Source organism: Pleurodeles waltl, chromosome 10 (assembly GCF_031143425.1).
Source record: "Pleurodeles waltl isolate 20211129_DDA chromosome 10, aPleWal1.hap1.20221129, whole genome shotgun sequence".
Taxonomy (NCBI): Eukaryota; Metazoa; Chordata; class Amphibia; order Caudata; family Salamandridae; genus Pleurodeles; species Pleurodeles waltl.
The window spans coordinates 796922087-796948203 of NC_090449.1; the positions used below are offsets into that span (position 1 = coordinate 796922087).

At 42.4% G+C, this 26117-nt stretch overlaps 1 protein-coding gene across 3 annotated transcripts in view; it reads left to right on the top strand.

Moving 5' to 3' along the window:
* CREB5 (cAMP responsive element binding protein 5) overlaps positions 1-26117 on the top strand; it is a 973618-nt gene that overhangs the window by 717622 nt on the left and 229879 nt on the right. For 2 of the 3 annotated variants that reach the window (XM_069211452.1, XM_069211453.1), the window contains exon 1: positions 4461-4580. The exons of the other annotated variant lie outside the window; for it this stretch is intronic. In XM_069211452.1, coding sequence (XP_069067553.1) covers positions 4570-4580 — 11 coding nt within the window. In that variant the 5' untranslated portion in view covers positions 4461-4569. Of the gene's footprint in view, positions 1-4460; positions 4581-26117 lie in introns of those variants that run through there. 3 annotated transcript variants of the gene reach the window in all.

Here is a 26117-nt window from a genome sequence, read left to right on the forward strand (position 1 = left end):
CCCCAAACAGCACCTTGGATTATGGGGTGCGGTGTGTGAGACCTTTGCCGAAGTATATGCCGACCCTCGATCCCAGTGGCACAAATCTAGCCTTGTAAATATCAAATGATACAAAGCCACAGAGCTCCAAGGTGCCCTCTCATGTCAGTCCAGGTTTGTTATGTTATGTCATGTTGACTTTTATAGCACCCTGTCACCCGTAAGGGTATCCCGTGCTATGCAGGTCTGTGAGGCTTGCAGCAAAGGTCTTCACTGGAAGAACTAGGTCTTTGGCTTCTTGAGGAATTCAGGAAGCGAGTAGGAGGCTCCTGTGTGGTGTGGAAGTCGTTACATGCATTAGGAGTAATGCATGAGAAGATACGCTCTCCTGATCTGCTTTTTAAGTATGTGTGGTGAATGTGCCAGTGAGAGTCCAGCTGAGTGAAGGTTCCTGGAGGGTTGGTGGAACTACACGCAGTCGCTGAGGTAGGTTGGACCTGTGTTGGCATTAATGGACCCCATAATCACCTAGATAGGACCGAGAGAAGTGCAAAACAAAGGGAAAAAATGTGTTTAGGAGGCAATAGGCTCATGATGTGTCAAAAGGGTGATTTTAGCAAAACACAGTGGAACTCTGCAGAGCAAACTGTAATACTGAGTGAGCGTATATATGGTGCTTTATAACCTATATTTCAAAGTGCTCTTATAGGGAAGCATGAAAGACTGGCTGGACTCTTCAGATTCTAACCTGTGTGCTGACATTTAGTTTACTGACTGATTATTGCTATTGGGGCCATGGTTCACAGAACCAGTTCAGTGATTCCTACAATCTCACTAGGTTAATGGCCCCGAATTGGCTAAGTTGACGTTCTTGTGCTTATTGCCTTGTTTTTAGAATTTTCTGTCCTGGTTTATTTTAGGCTTTGTATTGTTCTGGTGCATTTCAAGTTCTGGAATAATTTGTCCTCATTGGAGGTTCTGGAACAGATCACAAACATTTTGGTAGCCTTTTAGGCACATTGATTCCCCCTTGTAGATCTTGGTTTAGAAAGTACAACTGTTAAACAGGCCTGTTGCTAACTAAATATAAAGAGTAGGCTTAGCGTCCTTGTAACCATAGGCTATCTTACATCACCTGTTTCAGCTACTGTCTTGAGTCTTTGTCAATCACATCTTGGCTCAGCTATTGGAATGTTCATCTCTCACCTAATGCTACTGGCTGTTTGGAAGTATCCTTAGACCTCCATTTGAGTACCTGCAGTGATCTGCATAAGGGACTACTTTACAGCTATGGCACTCCCTGTCATCTCCTACTGGCTCTCTCCAGAGTGCCTCATTCTAATTTACTAAAGCTGCAAGCCTTATCACATAAAATCCAAATCAATTGGCTTTGCTTATTCTTCTTAAACGGTGCCACTTTTCATATTCTGGCACTTTTATTTCTCGTCAGACTCTAGAGCCCTTACCTAATTATGTTTCATATTCTGATACTGTTGTGTCATTTCCTAAGTTCTGCTTCCTTTCTGGCTCTTATTCAGGACCACTGTAGTTATACGGCAATGGATGACCAAATTATTTGGCATGGTTGAATAAATAATGTAGCAAGAAAAGGTAAATAATGCAGCATATTTAAGCACATTCCACAACAGTATTATTTTGCAGTTTTGTAGATTTAACAGGTAACATATTATGGGGTAAAGTTTCGCCTAATTTGTACCAGTTTAACAACCTAATACAGCAATTAGCAACTGAAAGTTGACCAGTTAACCTTTGCAAAAGGTCTGCTACTCTGTGGCACCATGTGTAGTTCTTTTTTGGTCTGGATTTTAAGAGCACAGTTGTTAACTGGCCTATTGCTAACAATGTACACAGAGTAGGCTATAGGTCTGCCCCTTTCAGACATATTGTTTCTTTGCTCAGCCTTGTTCAGCTATTGACTTGAGACTTTGTCAGTCACATCTTGGCCAACCCAGTGGATTATTCATATACCATCTAATGCTATTGGCCACCTATAGTACAGTACTTGTGTGGAAATGTATGAGGGAGTAATTTACAACTATAGTCCTGTCTTGCCACGCCTCCAGGCTTCCCCTCGTGTGTCTCATGCCAATTAGCTAAAGCTACATGTGTTAGCACATAAAATACCGGCCTATTGCTGTTGGCCGTGTTTGCTATCTCAGCTTTTGATTGGTTGAGTACTTTTGTTTAACTCTGAAAATGATGCAGTAGGCAGTGGATAACATGCCACAAGGAATAAATCGATAATTATCTGGAAAATGCTGCAGCCACAGAATATATAATTCCTATGGTCCCGCTCATACTCTGCTCTACCTTATTCTAGAGCTAGCACGTTCAATTTTTCCATGTTCTGTTACCCTTCTCATTTTAGGTTCTTGCACTGGTCTGGCACATTTAGGTTTCTGGCACTGTACTGATTTATTCCATGATCTGATGCTGGTGTGGCTCCTTTCATGTTCTTTCAAGGTCCGTGTATACATGGCCGGAAGAGGTGTGGAACAGCGCCGGAAGTGGCAGAGAGTTGGGACCGTAAGCACATGCATAGCTAAACTGGAAACACGGCATAGTAGAAGCCTGACATATCTGAAATATAACTCGGGGATCTGTTAGGCCTCCATTCAAAACAGGGTTGTCATCGTTCAAGTCAAGATCTTTTTTGTTCGGCACCCACTTTTTTTTCCGCCTGTGATTTTCAGTTCTGGTAGCTCTTCGCCCTGCAACACCTTCACAAATAAGGGTAAAATATATTGCTACTCGGGCTATCCTTGCGAGAAGTAGGCATCATACGACCACGAGCCACTTAAAATGTGTCAAGATATGGGCACTAGAGAAAAGTCTGTTATTAAATCTTTCATTTCATTGAAAGGAATCTGGTCAGAACTTTTAATTCGAAAACGATGCTTAAAGAGTACTGAAGAGTGGAGAGCCAAGAAACAGGGGCACCTATGTGCGCAGGTGTATATTCAACACCTTGGTGGATATTTCCCTTTAAAGCGTGAGCTTAGTTTAAACACTTGGATTTAGTATCTCTCGGGTCAGGTGCTTTATGAATAAACAATCGACTAAACTAGAATGGAAAAGTGCACGTCTACATTCACAGAGGCACCGTGTGCCGTACTTTTTTTCAGTACACTGGTCAGTGGGCTTTAAACAGCCACACCAAGCAAACTTTTTCAGGAACCCTGTTGGATGTGGAATGGATGTGAAATAACAGAAATACGGTGCAACCGGATAAGAATAACGTAGCTTATCCTTGAGCAGGACACGTGGGAGTCTTGAAGGAAAATTATACAACAAATGCTTCATCTTCAACACAGGGGACCTGTTTTCCAAATGTGCTCGATTGTTCATTGTGGGGTTAGGGGGCATGGAGAACTGGGGACTAGTCCAGATAAATTAAATGTTTTGCAAACAAACAAAAAATACAATTTCTTGAGGTGCTAAAACCTGGTTTCACAGAACAACACTAACGTACATGACGCGTCTCTTAAGTTCCGTCACAGCTGGCGCTACAGAGGAAAGGGGTATCGTGCTGGTCTGAAAGTGAAGGCACGTCTTGAGTCATTCGAAGAGATAGCAGTGCGCAGCCGTTGCAACAGCTCTCCTTTATTTAAGAAGCGCCCAGGGGTTGTTCAATAAACAGGCTTGCAGGTTAGTTTACATGTCCATGCATTCATTAACCCACTCACCCATACATCTGCCTAACCATCCATCCGACAAATATATCTACCTAATTACCCATCCATCCATCAAATCTATTTACCCATTTATCCATCCATCCATCTATCCATCAGCCAAATATATCTACCTACTCATCCTATCCATCCATCAGTTCTAATGCGCCTTCCACCCCCCTCAGTCCTTACATCCGTCTACCAAACTACGCACGCATTTTCCGCCATCCTTGCGTCCAATGGTTTTTTCACCCGTCCATTCATTCATTTACATCCGCATTCAGCTGCAGATGTACAGTCATTCATGCTCTCGGGTAATTACAATTGACACTCCACCCGCGAACACCCCTGCCCCACCCCCTGCAAACTCTGCGAGTTCTCTTCCCTGTGATCTTGAAACGGCTGTTTTTTTCTTCTCCTTATTCTTATTTTCTCCTTGTCCAGTTTTCTGATCAAACTCAGTAAATCAGTGGCAGGAGTTGCGCGTGCTTACTCTGATCTCGCGGACAGCTGCTCGGGCCCTCTCGGAGGCGGCTCTGTTTCCTTGTCTGTTTACCCGTCTCCATGGGCGACTCGCCGCGCCAGGTCCCCCCCGTCCGTCTGGAACTTGGCCGGGGGCTGTTTTGGTTACATCGCAGCCTCCTCGCTGCAGCCCTGCCAGATTTACATGGTGACTTCACCAGCAGCAGCGCTGGGCCCGAGAGGAGGAAGGGAGGGTGGGGAGGGGAGGGGAGGAGAGCGCGCGGCGGAGGGCCGGGGCATTACCTCATGACTTGGACTGCAATCAAATGGGAAGGATGTGACTCACGGGGGCTAGTTAAGCCTTGGCTCCGGTTCTACATGCACTCACTTCGGGGCTCTCACGTTGGGCACCTCAGCAGGGAATTCAAGCTCAGTGATGTCCATGAGGTTTGTTTTTATTTTTTTTTACAAACTTTTCTTATATGTGATAAAGTTCCCGGGGTGCCCCCATAGCCCCCCCCCCCCCCCCTCCCCGGACCTGCGAGGGGCGCCTTTGCACTCTGACAGGGTGCTAAGGGGTTCTGCTCAGCGCAGTGTCCTCTGTGCACAGAAGAGAGAGGTGGGTCCAAGTGTTTGTTTACCCTCGTCTTGAGGTGGCGAAGGAACGAGTGCCCTCTTTCTGCCTCCAGGGGGAGGTCAGCGCAGGGCTCGCTGTCCACAGAGGAGAGAGTTAAGCTGCAGGACCACTTGTCCGCTGGTGATGTAATGCCCGGCTCTCGAGAGATGCGAGAGGAGGGGTTCTCAGGGCTGCACAGTGCCCACCTGTCCTCCGGGGGCGACGGAGTCCGTTATCGACAGTGCCGGCTTCTCCGCGATCTGTTCGCGGGCTCCACTGCTTTACCCTCTGTTGCTCAGCGCGCACCCTGCGCCTCGCGGTCCCACTCCAGGCGCTGCTCGCGCGATGTCATTTGTTATGGAAGGGCTGTCTGCGCTGGCCGAGGCAAACAAAGTTCGACAAGTGCCTGGGGCTGTGCAAGGTCATTGGGGGAACCCCTTCCGGGCGGGGTGAAAGGTCAGCCGGCACGGAATATGTAGAGCCAGATACATAGCTAAGCGTCGGTCAGCCAAGTCGTGTACTATTGCCCTCGCAGCGCCGAGGCACTGAAACCCAGGAATCACCTGCATTTTCAAGTTAAAAACGGATTGTTTTACGTAATGTTTCGTGCAGTCACACGTGAAGGCAGCTTTTTATTTTATTCGTGGTTTGGTCTCAGAACCTCAAAAATTGAGGGCGCAATGAGGGATCCTGGCATTCTTAAATCACGCAGATTAATTCTACTCGGCGTTCATGTGTTGGGGTTGCTGTTAGTAACTCTACAATCCTACTTTTCTGATATATTTGTTATTTTCTGCTATTTAGAATATCACTGGGAGGAAGACGTTGTTTCTGTTGCGCAATGCGTGTTTGTTTTTACTCGATTTTTGTTGCCTCATCAGTGCGGTTATTATTGTAAGAGCAGCGCGTGTTTCAAAATGTGATCTCCGACTCAGGCGAATGGTGGCTGTGTACACCTTCTTATCACAGGTGTGCGCTGTGGCAGAAAGCCACCGAATACCGTTGTAGGATTCTTAGCGGTAGTGGACAGCCAGAAGCCAGGCAGAAAGCAAACGGATTCAAAGTTTGAGACTAAATAATTTTGTGGTAGCAGAGCGCTGTGTGAAAGTAAAAAGTAAAAAATACAATTCACGGTAAAAATACACATCGCTTTATTATGATTTCTAGCTTGAATGGTGCTTCTCAATGTATATGTTTGAAAATATGTTTTGTTTCCTATTGAACTACATTAAAGAAACACTCTTGCCTGTGCTGATTACCTAGTGAGGTATGAAAAGATGAGAATTATGCTGTCATATAAGTAAAGTCCACTAGCCTCGCTATGAGTCATAGAAAATACGACAGGCAAGACCCCTTAGGACGTTGTTTTGGGGTGGGCACTCATTAAATTAGCCCATTGATGTGCATCTCGAGTCTGCAATGTTGTTTGTTTTACCTTGGAACCCACGTGCTGCATGTTTGTGTTTGATTGCGGTTGAAAGACCGACTGTCAGGGTCTGTCTGCTCTCTCTTGTACAGGGGGCACACCCACCCACGTGCAGCAGTTGGACCATCGCCTCCCCATTCTCACGGAGACACTATCCCTCTGTTACTGCCAACATACAGAATGGAATAGCTCACCTCTGTCAGGTAGCCTGCAGGGATGTTGAAGGCTCACATTTCACCCCTACAGGTCATGTTGGCTCTTCCTTTCTTTTACCATAAGGAGATTTCCCTTCCCCCATGCTTGTAGCTACTGTGACAGATAATTAGTGGTTGTATGAGGTGTGGCTTCTGCCTGATATACCCGCAAAGACATACAGCATATATATTCTGTGCTCACCCCACGAAGTGAACAGCCCGCCACCACCACACGTAACACATTGTTCATCATCCCGCTCACTCCATCCTCTCTCACTGCCTTTACCTGCCAACAGGTCCAGCCTCCACAAAGCAAGCACATCTGTAAATCTATTGCAAGTGAAATTCCAAGACCTAGGACCCCTCAATGCTATCACACTTTTTACCCTGACAAGCACCCACCTTTGTATAACTGTTTTGAACAGTCTTGTTTGAATACTGGAGCCTGCAGCACATGTTGATACACGGACATAAGACTCAAACCAGCCACTAAAAACTAAAACACATCAAAAGCCGAAGGCATCCTCTGAAGTGATATCTGTAGGAGATTGATTACATCGTAGGGGTTACGAAAGAGGCCGCCGGGGCTGCCAAAAGAAGCCACATATTGGTACCTTCTGTGACCCCCGACTGCTCCAAAGTGATGATCGTGCCATGTGAAGATCATTAGGGCTAGACATATGTTTTTTCCTTCGAACCACAGATGAAAGTGCAGTCTGGAGGTACCTTCAGGCAGGTAATTTAAGGAAGGCCAGATAACCCGTCAGCACATCTTTCACCTTTCCCTTGCGGCCTTCCAGTGTTACAGTGTCTATCCACTGGATCTCCACTCACCTATTTATTGCTTGCTGTCTGAGCTCCACACCAGCTTACCATGCTTGTTTCTTTCTGCTAGAAATATTTTTAAAGATCTGGATCTACTGAGCTTGCACCAGTACTGAACTAGATATGTGTGAATTTAGTAGTATTTAAAAGGTGCCCCCTGTTCTATTTTACAGCAGGTTGTGCACCCTGAACATCAACACCAGGATATTGATGGGATACAATATCTAGGACACAATATCAAAAATAAAATAACAACATATCTAGTTTTTCTATACTTAACCACCACATATCTGAACCTTGGCAATATATATATCATCAAGGAACGTAGATGTGGAGTTACGAATAATAACTCTATGCGTCCATATGCATATTTAGTTTTTTCGATATTCTGTCCTTGGTATTCTTGTAAAAAGATATTCCGGGGGGGGGGGGGGGTCGATATTCATTGCACCACTTAACAGCACAAAGTCCACTCTCTGTGAGAAAGATGGGCCAGACCTACAGTCACTCAGACGCAGGCCTCCTGTGGGAAACTCTAGAATTCCAGGTGAAGTATAGTCAAATAGGGTAAAGTTTAATTATCAAACATGGAAGAAGGACTACCTAACTCGAGCTCTAGATCATCACTGCTCTTTTTTGACTCATCAATGTGACTGCACAAGGACAACCATGTCAAAACTTAAAACAACCTAATCAGAAATCACAACACATTTTCTTTTTTCAAAACATTTCTACCTAATGAATGGTTGAACCCCAACCCTCTATTGAAAGTCACATTATTTTTACTATGTATTCCTTTGTTCCTATCCCGGGGTGCTTCAACTACCAAGATTGTGCACTGTTAACCTCTTCCATCATTTAATATCAGTTTTTGTTGTTGTGCGTGGCTATTCAATTACTTCACGTTTTAATTCTGTGCCGATTAAGCCCATGGGTGCTAAAAATAATGTAAAGTGTAAAGACCTAAAGCAGGACGGTATTGAATTTGTATAGTACCTGAAATGAGGGCAATAGAAATAGGGGCTGGTGTGGGGTAGTTGATGGCTATCTGGTGTGGTGGTGGAATTATAGAGTGCTTTTTTAGGTAGGCACCAAGAAGGTTAAACTGCAGTGTTTTCATACTTATAGTTCTAGGGGTCAGTGTTCTGTCACTTTTATGTGAGAAGTGGTGGCATATGTTTAACACCATATTAGTGTTTCCTGTGGAAAGGAGGCAACTGCCTTAGTGTCACAGTATTGGATGTTCGTTAGTGGGGCTTTTTCTTGGATGCTGTAGTGGAGCTCGGTGGTGAGAAAAGGGAATATGGCCATTTTAGGTCTGGCCCTAAGACAGCTTTAGTTGTCTTTCCAGCCTTGCGTTTTCAATCAAAATTCATACACATACACACACAGGAGATTTACTTCATCCCTTTTTATTCACTATTTTGCTCAAGTGCCATTCACATTTAGCTTCGACCCACTATAGAAATAGCATGGGGCAACAGATCAGCCCCCTTTATCCACTGGCTGTCTTTTACTGTAAGTGAAGCAATTTTCCCTGATCACATGTGGTTTTCTGAAAGGCAGTTCACTTTAGAGACAGGACAGGTGTGTCTGGACCAGCTTATTTGTTAATATTTATACGTTTGCATTTTTACTTATTGCATATATATACAAAATCAATACATACATAAACATTCAAATATCGCTAAGGCCAGACCTATTTTGCTTGTAATTGCTTGTTCTGTGGTGGAGGCTGGTAACAATGCCCCATTATCTGTGCAGTTAGTAGATGAAGAAATGCCACATACACAGCACTGATAATGGGAGGCACTGTCCAATGTGCAGTAGTGGCAGTGGGTGAGAGCATGCAAGCATACTGAATAGAGCATTTGAGGGGATATCAGATTTTTTTTTCAGGAGTGGCAAGACCATTGGCTGCGATAGTGGCACTGAGCCAGAACACTCACCTTTTTACTGAAGAGTCTTGGTAGTAGAAATAGTAATTGCTCCAGAACAGGAGCAAATTAAGGTTTGAACAATCTAGACGGAAGCGCCTTCACAGCTGCAAGTGTGCTCTCGCTTGGACCAGTGGCCTTGTATGGGTGCCATGGGCCTTCATGCAATCATGGAAAATGGGCCCACCAGCCATAGTATGGTAGCAAAATACTGTGATAATTTGGGTCCAGAAGGCCAATCCTATTCACATACCCTGGTGCCACTGCACCTGCTTCACTTTTGATAGCTATGCCGCTAGTTTGGACAAACAACCACTGATGGTACACAGGAGGGTAGAGGCTTGTACCATGTGGGGACCCTACTGTTGCTTCTTCATTCTTTGCACCTCATAAAGGATGACTCTTCTGACCATGCAGGACAGAATGGACCACATTTTCCACATGCTTCGCAATATCTTCTGATGGATCCCCATCACGACCAGGAAGTTAGTCACCCAGGCCCTCATCTCCAGCTGCCTCAACTACGGCAACGCCCTCTACGCTGGAACCACAAAGCAGTTCCTTAACCACCCCCAGACCATCCAGAACGCAGCAGCACAGCCCATCCTCGACCTCTCTAGAAGAACCAGCATCTCTCCCCACCTCAGGGCCCTCTGCTGGCTCCCTGTCTAGCAAAGATGCCACTTCAAGCTCCTCATGCTTGCCTACAAAGCCCTCCACAACTTCAGACCTGCCTATATCAACAAACGCATCACATTCCACCGACCCCCCTGAGAGCTCTGCTCAGACACTCTTGCCCTGGTCTACGTTCCCCGTATCAGTCGGGAACACTTCGGTGGCCACTCCTTCTCCCACCTCGCCGCCAAGTCCTGGAATTACTTATCCCTCCACCTGCGTACCTCCTCTTCTCTGGAAGACTGCAGAAGACAGCTAAAGACCTGGATTTTCGACCGCCACTACCAGCCGGCCAAGGCTCGCAGCCCCCCCAGCGTCTAAAGACCCCCCGGGGTGACAAGTTTGCATTCTACAAATCTCCGTGTTTGATTGATTGATATTACCACTTCTCTTGTATCACCTTTATAACTAAGTCCATCAACTGATTAATATTTAGGTTTTATAAAATTTTTAGGTAACCTAAAAAAACTTGACTTGTAAATGGCAGGCTGGCATGCAAATTCCAGCACCAATAACTAAAGGCACATCGCCCAGGAGATCTGTCCTTTTAAGCACTGAGTAGCCCATTCTAGTTTACATATGTTTGATCATATGTAGGTTAGGGCTGTGTTTTTCCTGATGTCCTCACTCGTGAGGAATTCAACTAACATACAGTAACCCCAGATATTGAACGTTACATTCTGTACACTATGAATCAAAAATATTAAGTAAAAGTAATTTTTAACACTGTTACCACAAAATGAATTTTTTTTAAATGGTGAAAAAAAGATGACAATTGCTGAAATATAGAATGTAGGTAATATGATTTTATTGGCAATATCTCCTGGAAACTTGATTTTTTTCTTGTCCCACAAGGAGTCAAATTTATCATTCAGTGGATTTGTTGCTGTTTGATGATTTCCCGGATCTTACGGTGGTGGGTTATGAAGGCAGTATATTGGAATTCCCGATCATTTTTAAATATGAAAACGTTTTCCAAGAGACGATAACTACGTTTTTTCCCCTCTTACATGGCCTTCTATATTCAGTTTTTTATAGTTAGTGTCTTGATAGGTTCTATTTTTTTTTTTTTTTAGTTTGAGCGTTTTGTTTAATCACTATTCCATATCATGAATATATTTCGCGTTTGCACATAGAACAAAGAAACTCTTTCTTTTCTTCTGGTCAGTAGGTGGCAGTATGGACAATGCATTTCACCATTACGTTGTGTATTGTATTTACTGCATAGCAGAATGTATACAGAGCTTCATAACTATCGCCACGAGTTAGACTCATTTTAATCGTATACTGGATCCTATTAATTCATTTTTGGTCGTCATGAATTTCAAGATTTTGTTTTCATAATTAGGTCTTTAGTATTATTTACGTTGTTATGCATTTCATGTTTGGCATTTTATTGTCAATAATGATTGGGCTATCTTTTTTATTTTATGAGCTGTAATGCGTTCGTGAGCGCTCATGTACATAAAGCATAAATTCGGGGTGTAAAGTTACCCACTGCAGCATCAATACGTAAACTCCATGTGTAGGTTACGTTCATGGCACAGTATGTGGCTTGTTTGTCTATGTTTGTGTGAGAAGAAAGTAATGTGTATGATTTTCCCACTCCCCAACTTTGTGCCTCCAACCTTGGCCACTTGGCAAGCTTTGCAGATGCGCAAAGGTGTTTAAAGCTTGTAAGGTAATTTCAAAATATTACTGGTTCTCACAGACATGCTTCCCAAATTGTGTGCTAGTCCCCAGCACACAAATATCCGTCCACAAACAAATTTGCAGACTGCAGTGTATTTTTGTGGGGAATGAAAAGGCACATTTTTAAATTCATATTATTTTAGGGGACGATATGAGGCCTTGTGGCTGAAACTGCCCACTTTGGAAATGAGAACCAGGTTCGAATCCCGGCCTCCGCTCACCATCCCGTGTTTCTGGGTATATCACTTAATCTCCCCGTGCCTCAAACATGAATAACAGTTTCTGGTAGGCACGTAAAGCGCTTTAAGGGCAATCTGTCAAGTTCATGCTATCTAATAAAACCTACGTAAAAATAATAAATATATGCCTTTGAGTGTGAGTTTAGTGTATTATTAAGTTAATAATACACTAAACTCACACTCAAAGGCATATATTTATTATAATTTATTACCATTTCTAGGCATTTACAAAGTAGGGGTCAGTGCTGTTGCTCTCACTGGTATTCTTTTTCCAAATAGCTCAAAGAAAGATTTAAATATGCAAACCGAAAACGTAAAATTATCTTCTAAAGCCAGTCTATTGAAATTAACCAATACTTTTCATAATAGAGCTTAGCGCCCCCCTCGCTTTTCACTGTAACTGTTGAATACCGTGGTTGGTTATGAGAGGCCTGACAGATGTCTGTCTTGGGACACATCCGCGTGCCTTATCCTTGTGGCTCTGAATCGGGCAGTACCAGTGCTTAATTTGTGCTTGTTGTTTCCGGTGCTGAGCACCAGCACTTATTTATGAGGGCCAGCGCTTATTTTTCTGCCTCAAGCATTTACTGCGAGCAAAAGACACATATGGGAAAGACGGAGAAAGAGAAAACGAAAAACCGTCACAATGGAAGACAGCAGAAAGCTGAAAGAGTGTGCTGAAGGGGCAGGGAGTGGGTTTATAAGGATTAAAGAGGCCCGAGATGGCCTCAGGATTACGCTGCCTCACTATTCCGTGTTCGCACATTTAATTGCAGCACCCACATGTTTAAAAGGAGGGCTTTGAGTACCGGCACGTCTTTATTTACAAATTAAGCACTGGGTAGTACAAACATACGTCAGCAGTTCTTTCTAGACTCTGCTGGTTGAGTGAGTCATAAAACATCAGATACTTTATTTAACAACAATAGACGTAGGATGTCTCTTTCAAATCTTGAGGAGTGCCCTAAGGAAGTTCTTCAAGAAAGACTGGTAAAAGCATGAACTGCATTTCAGCAAGAGTTTTGGAGACACAGTCAGAGAAACGAGAAAAACAAAAAAACATGCACTGGAGGGGCGTAGGGCAGTAATACTAATGTATAATTAGGGAACAAATTGAAATTAAGATTTTGTGTCAGGGTACCAACACTTTTTTAGCGCAAACCCAATGCAAAAACTACAAAGCCATGCAAATCGTGATTTGTGAAAAAAAAGAGTGACGTAAGACTGTTGTGTGAATTGCTAGTAAATATGACCCTAAGGGACTCATTTAGCAAAAGTTTGCATTGGTAGTCATGGGATGCAATGCAGTGCAAAGCCTAGCATCATATTACTTACCATTTTAGTGATACGCGTGGGCATTACAAAATTGGATTCTGTCGCACGAGTCTCCTTGCAATATTTAGTAAACGATGGCCTACATTTTTGCAGCAGAAAGAGCAAATGACACACTAGATGAGTGTGACTATTTATATCTGCTGTTGATAGATCTGCACCTACTGCCCAGATTTTAATGCTGGGACGAGATGGCTTCTCCCCCTTCCCATCCTTAGGCATAATATATCGTCTAGAGGCAAGTGGAGACAGCCTTTTTGCCTTTTCCAGCTATTGTAAGCTTCGCGTATACCAATGAATTGCTGATGTTTAACTTGTGCGGTGGAGCTAGGACCACAGCAAGGCAGTAGGACATCTTCAAACACCTCCAATCTGGTGTGAGCATAACCTGCTATAAGGTGCAATGTAAGTCTGGTTGAACCGGAAGACTTCACCAGATTATACATGATAGCCCAAGCTCTGCTCCACCATTGGAACATGGGACCATACAGAAGCCAAACTGAAAGCCTTCCGGTTCTCGGTATAGAAAAGTGTTGAGTTAAAGGTGTCTGAACCAATTACTTTCAAAAACTGCAACCCTAGGGTTTTAAGAACAAGTTGATCTATCTTGTTTCTGTGACAGAAAGTAAGATAAGACAAAGAGAAAGAATACTGATAACATTAAAACATTGAGCAATCAAATGAACCAAAGCACCCTCGCAGCACAGACAGGTCACTTCATCAAGTCGCCTGCAATAGTCTGTGCTGAGCCATATGTTGTGTGTAATGACATTGTTGCTGAACAATAAAAAGAGATGTGCAACCTTAAGACCTTCAGTTCAGAATTTACATTGCACACAGTGGATTCATATTGAACAGGTGTCCTCTAAAGTAGCTGAAAGAGCATACGAAGTGCAATAAAAACCCAGAAAAGTAAACAAATTGACCTAAAAAATCACTCCAGGTGACTGAAATTGGACCAAAGACATTTTTACATTCTTAGGACATCAGTCCTGGCATGTGTCAAGGCCAGGTAATTTCTGCCTACATTAAAGAAGCAATCAACCAACTTTTCATTATAGAAATTAATAGGGTCATTTTTGGGCACATAAGGAAGAGTGGAAGTGGAGAGGGAGCGTGTGAGAGAGAGGAGGGACAAAACAAGTATATGAACAGTGTTACAAATGTTTTGGCAGTATTCAATACAAACCAATGTGTGATGGCACCAAAACAGGATTTACATTCCTTAGGAACAATGCATTTGATTTTTAATGCATGGACGTTTTTAAGGCTTACCGATCAGTTTACTTATATTTTTTCACTGTATATGATCTGTAGGATAATTTATATTTAGGTATATGTGCGTTTATTATATTCAGCTAATACATCATAATACCACATTAATTTGCCTTTTACATGCGGTGCCCCTTTTGGTTTAGGGCCAAAAACAAGCATTCCTGTCTCCGCTCATTTACGAATTTACATTGTCCTCTGAAGTAAATGTTTTTCTACTTTATCGACCCAGATCTTGAAAAAATAAGATGGTAGACAAGTTCAATGTATAGCCACATTGGGGAAGCAGCAGTAGTACATTTTTATTGTGTGTAATTAATATCTCAAAACAATAAATTCAACAAATATTATCAAAGTTGAATAAGATTCATCACCCGATGTCAAATTAGTGCTAGAAAACAAAGAGATGAAGCAATTCTTAAATGTCCTCATGTTAATTTCTAGTTTATTAATCATTTGGTTGAACACATTTTTGCAATTCAGTTTGATATGCTGTGATTATCACTTCAGATGCCTTTGCAGATTCGCTCTGATAAAGTTCAATGTGTATCTAGAGTTTGCCTCTAATTGGGGAATTTTACTATAAAAGAAATAATAACACAACTGATAATTTGATTACTTTTGTCAGAGAAACATAGTGTAGCAGCTGAATTTATGGTCCTACATGATTCCTCATTGAAGATTAGTCGCAAGTATATTAAACAATGCACGCCAATGATAGATTAAGTGGTCAATAGTCTGTGAACACTAGGCACAGAAGCATCGAAGATTGTTTTGCATGGTGATTCCTCTCCAAGAAACCTCTACTTCTAGAACAGGACTATATCGGAGGTGTGAATGGAGAAAGTAGTTCTTAATATGTGCCTCCAAAGAAGATGTTAAGTAGATTGTCTGCTCGAGTTATATGGTGATGTTAAATACTTAAATTCACAATTCAGTTTTGATTTCAGTAGGCCAGACTCAAATGACCATTGTTTCATGATATTAGGCATTTTCGGCTGCTTGCCCTAAGTGCCTAATTTCCATGCCTCTATTAATGACTTGATCATGGTTTTATGTGAAGAGAAAATTAAGCTATTCCTTGGTTTAGCCCAATACCTTAATAAGCAAGTCTTAAGAGTGTCTGGTGCAGATCTGTCACATGTTCTGTCATGTAGGTGAAATTGCTTTCTCAATGGTTGCAGAGATTGGCATGATTTTTAATTCTAGACATATTCTTTTTGTGGGATTGAATGGCGAAGATTTAATAGCTGCTGTACAAAATTTATTTGAAGGGTTTCAGCCTGCTGTCTGGTGAGTAGTGTCTGCATTCCGATATGCGAAGTTGATAGAAAAACTAAATCATCTGCATAATCCAGACTGAAGATGTGATGAGAGTTCAAATTTGGTGAGAAAGTGGTATTTTTCAGATAGCTTGGTAAGTCGAAGAAGTACAAACAGAACAACATAGGAACCAAGGGGCACATTTCTTTGAGTCAGTTGCACATCGGAATTTTCATTGTCAGCCCACTATCAAATAAAAGTATCACCCGAGCCTTACTGTCAGTATGCAGTTGGGTACCATCTATCCATCAGGCCTGCAGTTTGGATCAAAGCCTCACACTATCAATCTGATGAAATGTAGCACTGTAATCCTTGAAACATGAAGATTTTGTTGTTGTGATTAGAAATTCCTTTACTGATTACTGATTTAAGGGTAAAGATTGTATCTAGTATTGAGCAACCTGTTTGAAATCGTGTCTGTGTGTAAACTAGAATGATCTTTGCCTTAGCCCAGGCTTCTAATTTTGCCAAGGTTATTTTGGCAAAAAAAATCCCATCTGTGCCCACTAAAGCTATTAGTTGATAATTTTTTGGATATGATTTGCTTTTTATTTTATGGATTGCTTGGAAGATTGAACCCCTTCAAGATGATGGAAGGCTGTCATTTATAAAGGTATTGCCCTAAAGTGACAGGAGAGCATCAGCTCGGTCAGTTGGGGGGTCTGCTTTATGGCATCAAAATGTAGCCCACTTGAGCAAGGGCTGTGTAAGTTTGTGATTAGTATTTCCAGGATTGATAGCATTATTTTTGTTGACTCACAAAGCAGGTGTAAGAATAGTTTCTCTTTGCTAATCCTATAGACGTAAGTATGTAGGATTCTACTAGTTCTCCTGGTATACAATAGTTTGACAGACTTTTACTTCCACACTAGCTTTACTTACTAGACAGAAGTTCATGTTATCTCTGTTTTTAAGTGTAGAAAGATTTCCCACCCACTTGTCATCTAGGGTTCCTCTTTTTGTCTGCAGTATCTCTGCTTTGGATTTACGTTTTATTTGTCAAATTTCAGTGACTTCATGATTTTGCATCCTCCTCATTCTCTGGCAAAGAAGTTGATTGAGACAACAAGGTAATGCCCCAAGTTATTTTTGAGCCCCTGTGATCTTCTTGACAATGACCTTTGGTCTCCTCTTCCCTAAAGCTTTCTTTTTGAGGGAAGGAAAATACAGTACTGTCTCCTGATACTGTAGATGACATTTTTGGTGGCTGATATTAATTGAATCTGCAGTTCCTGGCTATGAGCCCTAATGTGTTGAAAAACTCAAAGATCCTTTTGTCATGACGTGGTCTATGATAAAAATATGGAAGTAGATATATCACTAAAAGGATTTCCTGGCTAGCTCCTTTAAAAGATGGTCAGAGATTAAGTCCCCAGTTAGACTGTGGCATCTATAGGAGTTGTACATTTTACTAATTCAATTTCTTTGAGAAAAAGCATCAAGTTCATGTTTAACTGATTTAAGAGAAGGTTGAAGATAAATGGTAATAACTAGCAACTGCTGTATAGTTGGCCGAATCCCCCTCAGTATAGCTTCAACAACTCTGATGAAGTCCGAACTTGTCGGTACTAGCTTTGTTTCTTATCCAAGGTGCTATTGATGATAATTTGTAGTCCACCATTCGATTAGCGGTGCATGCTGGGTCTAGCAAATTTCTGTACTACATGAGCATTGTTCATCCTTAATTGTCTAAAATTCCAGGCCTCCTACAGGTACGTCACTTGGAAGTTCTCAACAAAATGTAATAGGTTATGCCTAGCGATATGAACATGTTTTTCATAGCCTTGCTATAGTCTTTGAAAGTAAAATGAATGTATTTAGTTTTATGCTATGCACATGTTTATAGTTATGAATTAGAGAGTGCTGAGTTCTGACTTCACCATCCAATCCTGAGAGAATGTGCCTGGAGGAGTGTAAGGGGGCCTGTTTTAGAGAGTGTATCAGTCAATCTCTTCCAACTTATTCCCCTGCAAGTTAACTACTGCTCTATAGTAAGCCTTACTGCTTAGTACTGCTTTTAAATGTTCAGTGTCTTAAAGAGTTGTGTTATCTGGGCCTATTAGATTTTGGTATTCTGCACAATGTGTCACTGCTGGTGATTGTTTTTTGACAAAGAGACTGTCATTTAGCTCCTACTCAGAGGAAAACTGGGTATTTGGGCCGTGCAATATTAGATAAGGATAGCTTCTGCTCTTCTTGCTAAGATTTGCAATGCTATATATTGATGATGTAGGAGAGATCTGTCCATGTGCTTCTCTTTGTATAAGTATGTCTTGCATTTGCAGCAAGCAAGACTCAATACTTCTGCAGTCACTTGATTTGATATTGTTAAATAGAAGGACATTTCTTTGTAGTTCTGTTATGTTGCGGGTGTTCTGTGGTCCTTCTGGATTTATACATGGGTTGCTGGTCCAACTTCAGCATCTGAGATGTTCCCTAGTGTTCCTTATTTGGTCTGGAAGATGACTATATCCTTTGTTTGACCTTCCAAGAATGTAGATTAGCGCAGGGAGATTTAAGTTACATATAACTGTGAGAAAGTGGATTATTAATTGGGCAGATGGTAGTCCACCACAAGTAATAATGTTACTGTTCTTGTTAGGTCCAGCAAAAGTTTTAGCAATTTAAACCTAAGCTCAACCACTGGTAGGTGTGGCACAGAGCAGACAAGCTTAACATAAGAAGACGTGTGAAGCATTTAGAAGTGCCAAAACAGTTAAAAAGTCAAAAGCACAAAACAATGAAAACCTCAATCCAATTTATAAAAATATGGAATATTGTAATGAACAAAATTACCCCAAAAAAGACAAATATCCAGTAAGGGAAACTGGAGATATGAATACTTAAAATCTTAAATCAAAATAGTACCAAAATATGCAAAGCATCAACCGCGAGCAGCAATTGCACTAGACTGGGACAAATGTAAGTTTTAACGCTGACCATGATGGTCAGATAAAAAGACCAGGTTGGTGCCAGTCAGAGTTACCTTGGGACTCAGAAATCTTCTGCAAGGGTAGAGTCCTCAAAGGGGCAAGACTGCAGTATGGATCCGAAGAATGGCCCTTCAATGGTGGGTTGACCAAGGGTGAAGTCTCTGTGAAGCCATCGACAAAGGTGGGAAAAACTCAGAGCTGGAAAAGTCCGGGGTTGGTGCCCCCCTGAAGCCAACAACATTGATCAGATGCTGCTTGCCAACTGGTCTAATGATGATTTCTTCCTACCAAGTTAAACTCATTCCTGGAAGTCAAATTTCCTTAGCATGGCAAGGCTGCAAGCTGTAAGCCGAAGAGGATCATACTTTATCAGATGGCGGTTGGAGTTGGGCTCGCAAAATGGGATTTGCAACTGCAAAGAAGAACGAGGTGGGAACTGCAGTGAAGTCAGGTCCACCAAAGATGCACCCAGTATGGATCAGCTGGCAGGTTGATCTAGGTCCTACAATGGTTTTTCCAACAGAAAGTCTTGAAAACGTTTTGAAGTCCCAGCGTTTGGGTATAGACAGGAGGAATACATACTGAAACCAGCCAATGGTTTCAGGACCTAGGGAACAGCACTTAGGTGTCAGGGCTCTCATCAACAGAAGTAATTGGTAGAGTCCATGGAAAGCCCAGTTGAAACTTGTCAGCTGGGCTCATTCAGGAAAGTGGGCTCCTTATGCTTTTGTATTTATGTACCTTAACAAGCGGTCAGCCAACTGAACCTTGGGGTCCGCTTCTTTTTCCTAGGTACAAGTGGGAGAAGGTCCAGCCCTTTGGGTTCTCATCACAGGTCTCAATAGCAGGTGTAGTGCTTCTTCTGTCTTCCACAGGACCACAAGTGTTACAAAGAGGGTGGCCAGTGGTTCCACATTTATGCTTGGCACTAGCCTTTGGGAGGGACTGACTCCAGACTCCTCCCTAATCTAGGGGTAAACCTAACCATTTTTGCATTCATTCCTGTTTGCCTTACTGCAGACAGTACCATGGTGCCCCTCACTATCTAAATTCAGCATGGCAGAAAGTTCCCTCTCTTGTGCAGAGCTCTTGTGCGCACCCTAGTGTTGTGGCCAGGAAAATGAGTAAACCCTCCCCTGTGGTTACTCTGGATCTGAGGCAGCTCCTCTCTAGAGGGATTGCTGCCTCAATAGTTAGACAAAAGGGGTCCCAGGTGTGAGCTACATTTGCAAGTGATGTGGTAGGCATCCTTTGCAATGGCTGTGCACAGCCACCTGGCCATCCTGGCTATTTAGTAGGGGGTGAATAATTTTGATCCGTCAGCACAGTTCACAGAGTTCTGCCCGCTCCACGCTCTGCACGGAGTTCTGAAAAACTCAGCAAAGCAACATGGAGCAGAGTTTTTTCTCTCACGTGGCCCGCCAATTTTAAATTGGCGAGTGCGAGCTTGAAAAATCGCTATTTTGGCGCGCAAGATTTCTGAATGCGGGCAGTCACAGAAGGTCGCAACCGCCCGTGTTGAGAAATCTGCCGCTCATGTTGAGGAAGCAGCTGCTTGAGTAGAAAATCTACTTGAGCATCAGAAAGAAGTAAGTGCCTTCTGGCGTTCTGCGTGATGCCGTGCACGCTGATTTTATAGCACTGGAGAAACTCCTGGTGCTAAAAATCCGCATGAACAACGTGACTTACCCAAACTCCGCCGCTCGCAGAGCTTCGTGTAGCCCAGCAGAGTTTTTTCAGCACTTCGTGGAGTTCCACATAGCAGAACTCCGCAAACTCCGCCCATGCCTACTATTTAGCCTGTGAGTGGCAGTTGGCAGCTCAGGAAAAAGGCCTTCTAGAGGTTTGGGCAGATTATTTATTTTTTCTATAGTACTATTTGTAAAATATTTGTTACAAATCTGACTTTTTCAAAGGATTTGATTTGTAGTGACTATTTTAAAAAGTCCAAGAATTAACTTTTTATCTAGTTCCTAGGCAGAGATAACTTTATTAAGTTTAATCAAGTATCCCAGTGCTATCCTATACTGTAGAACAGCTAACCCTGCTATAGTGAAAATAGTGTATAGAGAATTGCCAGTGTAAGGACATGTTTAATATTAAACTTTTGCATGCCTTACTTTTACATATCATGCAAACACCCTGCCTTATGGAAAATAAAGGTGCACGTATGGGTGTCTTATTAACATGCAAAAGGGGGGTTTAGGCCTGTCAAAAGTGGTTATTTTGACAGGTTGAATTTGTAGTTTAAACGTGTACAGCCAAATTACTGGTGGCAGGCCTGCAGTCATGTTTTACATTTTCAATTTAATGTGCCACAATGAATGCTGCAGTCCTCTAGTAACATTTAACTCACAGGGCCTGAGGATGCTTTGTACTATTTACTAGGGACTTGTTGGTAAATTAAATATGCCAATTAGGTGTATACCAATTCAACATATCTTTAGGGGTGAGAGCACATTCACTGGGTACTGGACATCAGTGTCTCAGTGTGAATCATCAAAAATCTGGTGCAAAATCTAGCAAGAAATGGGGGTGACCACAAAAAAGAGGCATTGTCCTACAATAATCATCTGAGTTGTATCAGTGGTGGTGAGAGTTGTCTCATTCCAAATTGTTTGAAGATTACACGTGTTGCTTTCTGGGAAGGTAGAAATTTTGACTTCTCCATTTAGACCACTTGCAATAACTACCCTCCTGTGTTCATTACATTTCAGCTCTGGCTTGTGAACTTCCAAGGTCTCTAATTTGGGGAAGGCTTTGCTTTTAGAGCCAGCGCTGTTGTGATCATGACAACTTCCTCTCTACTTGTTCCTGCATTGTTGGTTGAACCAGTGGCGTAACGAAACTTGAGGGGGTCCCTTTCAAAGTACATGGAGGAGCCACCTCCACCCCTCCCCAGTCAGGAGCACTCAGGCCAGGGGCCCACCGCTCGTGCACAGTGCTTGATGTGCTTTGGGGCCCCTCCAGCACCACTGGAGCTGCGGGGGCTAATGTTACACCACTGGGTTGAACGGCTATGGAAAGCGGTTGTCTTTTGTGCAATAGTGTTTATTGACAGGTTTTGCGGGTCACACAACTTAATGGCATTCTGTTCATCAGTACAGAACAGTGAAAGGCTGAGCATAGAGGTTGCATGCAGAGCACAGCAGTGATTTATTCTCTCACTGAACTGGTTCCTTGGCTGTTGATGCACTCTAGAGCTATGTGCCTCTGGCTGGCTGAGTGCTGCATCCGGCAGTTTTATCCTCATCCGGCAGTTTTATCCTCATCGTTATTTTGTAGTCTACCGCAGTCTTTGCTGTGCATTATAAGTGAAGTCCCCCAACTCCATTCCCCCGGCGCATAAAGGATCCATCCAGAGAATAATGTCACAGTAAATCTCAAAACCCAAGTAGACGTCATCAAACAAAGCGGCATGCTAGAATGCCTATTGTTGGTGAATGTTAGAGATGCAGAACTGGGTGAAGAAAACGATGTTTTCTCTGTACACTGGATGGCCCCTATAATGCTCACACACTCTGATACATTGTGAGACAGTGGATCTTCAGAAAGAAGTGCTTAGAAGGCCACCCACGAATTGTTTCCACTAACTATGCTCCACTTCCCTACACCTATGTTATCACATTATATGCTTAGCTTTTCATTAGGGGGTTTAGTTAGACCACATTAACTTTATTTCTATAGTTATTCCATCAGCGAGTTGCTCTCGTTTTTTCAAGTAAAGTAAGTTTATGATTATAAGGATTAGACAGCAATTTGGGGATAAGAGTTCTGCGGTTGGCTATAGTTGTTAGTCTTTGGTGCACTAGTTGTAAGAACGCTTTAGAACCCAACTGCTTGTATTAGAGCATCTTTCAGTCAGCGAGCCGCGTGGTTAGTCTATGTCGTGTGTATCAGGGGTGCTCATAGGCCTGGCTTAGCAGTGCAGCGGAGGACTCGTGTACCTCCCAGCACTGGATACACTAACCACCAATCACCCTGGCACCGTGCTGGCATGGCAGCGCATTCATTTGCATAACCTGGCAGCACTTCAGTTGCCACAGGGATTCCTGGTGACAAAGACCTCCAGTGATTAAAAACCCTCATCAACAGGAACACTAAGTTGACCCTGGGCCCTTGAACCTCCCTATTTTTACGGAAATTACAACACAAATGTGGCAATGTGCCATAACACAAAAAATATTTGGCCAAAAGCCCATATAGGTGTATGCGCTTTCACACCGAGAAACAACAGGCTATAATAGAAAAGTTTGTATTTTTCTGGTTCTCTAAACTCTCTTTCATCAACAACGGAACACACTTGGGTGAAATAACTCAATTCTCCTTCATTAATAGACCAAAGAGCAATGTAAAACCACCGTGAGAGAACTGAGCCTTCAGGAGATGAGCGCAGGGAATGTGCGAAGGAAGGCACCTGCTCAGCTCTTGCAGTGCATTGTTTGATCTTGTGCATCTCGCCCACGCTGCTTTTGTCACAGTCATCAGAACAGAGTGAAAGATCGGACACCCAGATTCTTTGGGTGGAATCGTCAATAAACTGAAGGCCTCTAAAAACAAACTGGTTTTGTGCATGAAGGTGAATCAGATCCTAATTTAAAACATAAGATAATGTTGTCTTGTTTTCTGTGATCATCTGCAACCTGCGTTGAGAGGTAATCTCATAAGCTCAATGTATGATGAAAGTAATAACTTGCATTTGTGTTGGACTGGGAGGAAATTTAAAGATTAACAGTGGATTATTACTTAAGGAAATCTCAACCCCAGATCTTAAATCCTTGCTGATTCTATATCATTGGGCTTCAATATTTTGTCATGAGAAATGCTAAATTGATCATTCTTCCAAATCTATCTCATTAGAAATTATTTTGGATACAGTATTCTTTTTATCTTTCTCCTTCATGTAGGGCTGTGAACAATACCTCTCACCAAACCTCTTGCAATCTTTAAATCCTCCTTTCCCATAACATACAATTCTTGAAGAAGGGCTAAACCATACAACTGTTGATGATGATGGTGCAGTATATAACACCCACTGATGTGGTGATTCATTTCTTTCACTTTCAGGCAAGAAAACCAAAGACTTGTAGTGATTGCCCATGGGTAGTGGTAATAAAGATGGATAAAGCAGTACGCCTTGTTCACCAATTGTTCAAGTATCTTATTAACCACCAAAGTATTGCCCAGAAGAAAGCAGTATCCAACATTATCCTTCCAACATTTCCCAAACTTCATGGTTTAATTAAAATAACTGTGCCCATGAAAAATAATATTTCTTCACATGACACATGCTCCAATGATGACGTGCTGTTGTCTCAAAAAGCAGCAGTCAATTCAGGACACAGACAAACCTAAAACAAATCAAAAGCTGTCCAATCACCACCAATAAATAAAACATACCTCCTCTCCCCAGCATCCTCCTCGGTACACGTTGTAGGTTCCAGAGCTGAAGTGGCTCTAAGCGAGCCAGCCAATACAGCTGTTTCCTTCTGTTCCCTTATTAGACATGTTTTAAAAATCCCAAAATTCAAACATTTGATGGAAATTATTGCAGTCAGTAAACTTTCCTTCTTTTCTTGGGCAGATCATAACCACCTTGCATGATAAGAACTGCCATTAAAAATGTCCTAGACAGTTATTGCCCTCCTTTGACTGAGCACATTGATGTTTGGTTGACTATTCTTCTGGTGTTCTCTTTCGTGGATGCATGTTATTTTAAGTGGCCCACTAATGTAGTAGAACTTATGAGCAGGGGCCGTTGACGTTGTCCTCTCTGTGGAAATCTTCTGATCAATCTCACTGTCACAATTGAAAGTCTATTCAGTTGTCTGCACCAAGGCTGCAACACGGTGCTGTTAAACAGTCTAGGCTGCAATGGCATTATGTCGACTTTTGTGCCAAAGATACCTTTGTATCATTTCCAGATGCCACACATGAGTAGCATGCACCAGATGTTGGCAGACTGATGAATCCAACATGCATGGAAGTTGTAGGCTGAGAGGCAGTCCATGTGCTGACACTGTTTACAGAAATTTGGTGGGCTTTTGGTGATTAGACCCAGTTGTTTCAGGGTGGGTGAAGACCGGAATACAAGAATACTGGGTGCTCATCTCATCAAAGCGATGTGTGCATGTTGCCACTGGTGGGCACTGGTTGCTTCTTGTATTAATGTAGCACACTAGGGGCCTCATTTCAGACTAGAATCATTCAGTACTTTCAACTGGAACATCACTAGTCTTAAGGACCAGAGGTAAAAGGTACTCAGCTATACTGGTAGGAGCAGCAGCAGGTGACCCTCCACCGCCAGGTAGTGCATCATTTCACTATGGGCAGTCAATTTGTTGGATAATTCAACAGGAATTATCTTCAAATTAGAGAAACCATAGAGTTAAGCATTCATCATTATTCTTTTTGTGATATAAAATAATTCACAGTTGATTTATGTATTTATTTACTAAACACATTTTATTGGTTTTATAACAGTTCAAAATCACAGAATAGTAATACTTCTTAATTTGTAGGTCACAGTTCCTTCCTTCTTGTGGGTTAGGGAACTAAGGTCTGGTAGTATGAGAGGAAAAGGGTTACCATCACACATCTTCCCACCCATTCTGTAGCTTACAAAGAAAAAAGCAAGGGAGAAGTAGTAAAAAATGTGCTTGGCGCAGAAGGGACAAATTTCATGTTCATGATTTTGTGATAACCAAGGCAGTGAGTTGTTCACTGATGAGAATGTCATGTCCGACACACTGCTGATATGGCGAACACTTCGATAGTGGAATCACTCTCAACAGCCTTCCTGTCAGACTCACAAAGATGGGACAAAGAGGCCCAATGTAGATCTTTCTGGACCTAAACTAAACAGTGACTTTCCTACAGTACATAAAAGCCATATACAGAAGGAGAACATGAGCTGCCTACAGTAGTCTTTTCTTCTGCCCATACCCGATGACCCGGCGCCCTAAAGTAAGAGTGGTGGTTTAAGTTAAAGTCAGTATCTAGAAACCCCGGAGTAAAATTGTGTGCTTAATACTGGATACAGAATTACTGTCCGTTAAAAGTGGTGGACTGTATTTTTAATTGATACACTAACGTATGAGTGGTTGCGCGATGAACACATATTAAAACTGGCATCTAGAAACACTTCTAAAAATATTGAAGAAGGAATATATGGCAAGCTCAATGAAGAACTCGTGTCTGCAGATCAACCTATTTGTCGTCAGCAAGCTTTTAAGTCACCGAGGCATTCTGCCATCAGCAATGTATTTTGTCATCTTCCACTATGGCCCAATGGGGTTGAGTTGGTCTACAATTGTTAGCATACATCTTTGGGGTACATTTGACCAATCACAGTGAAGTGTTTAACACTGTGCACAGCTGCAAAATATTTAAGTTTATAGCATTAAATCTTGACACACATTCACGATTGTCTCTTCTTTTCCTGTCATGACCCTACATTCTCTCCTCTACTTCTCCGGTCATTATGGGCTCGTGGGAAACCACAGACCTCGCCTTTATTT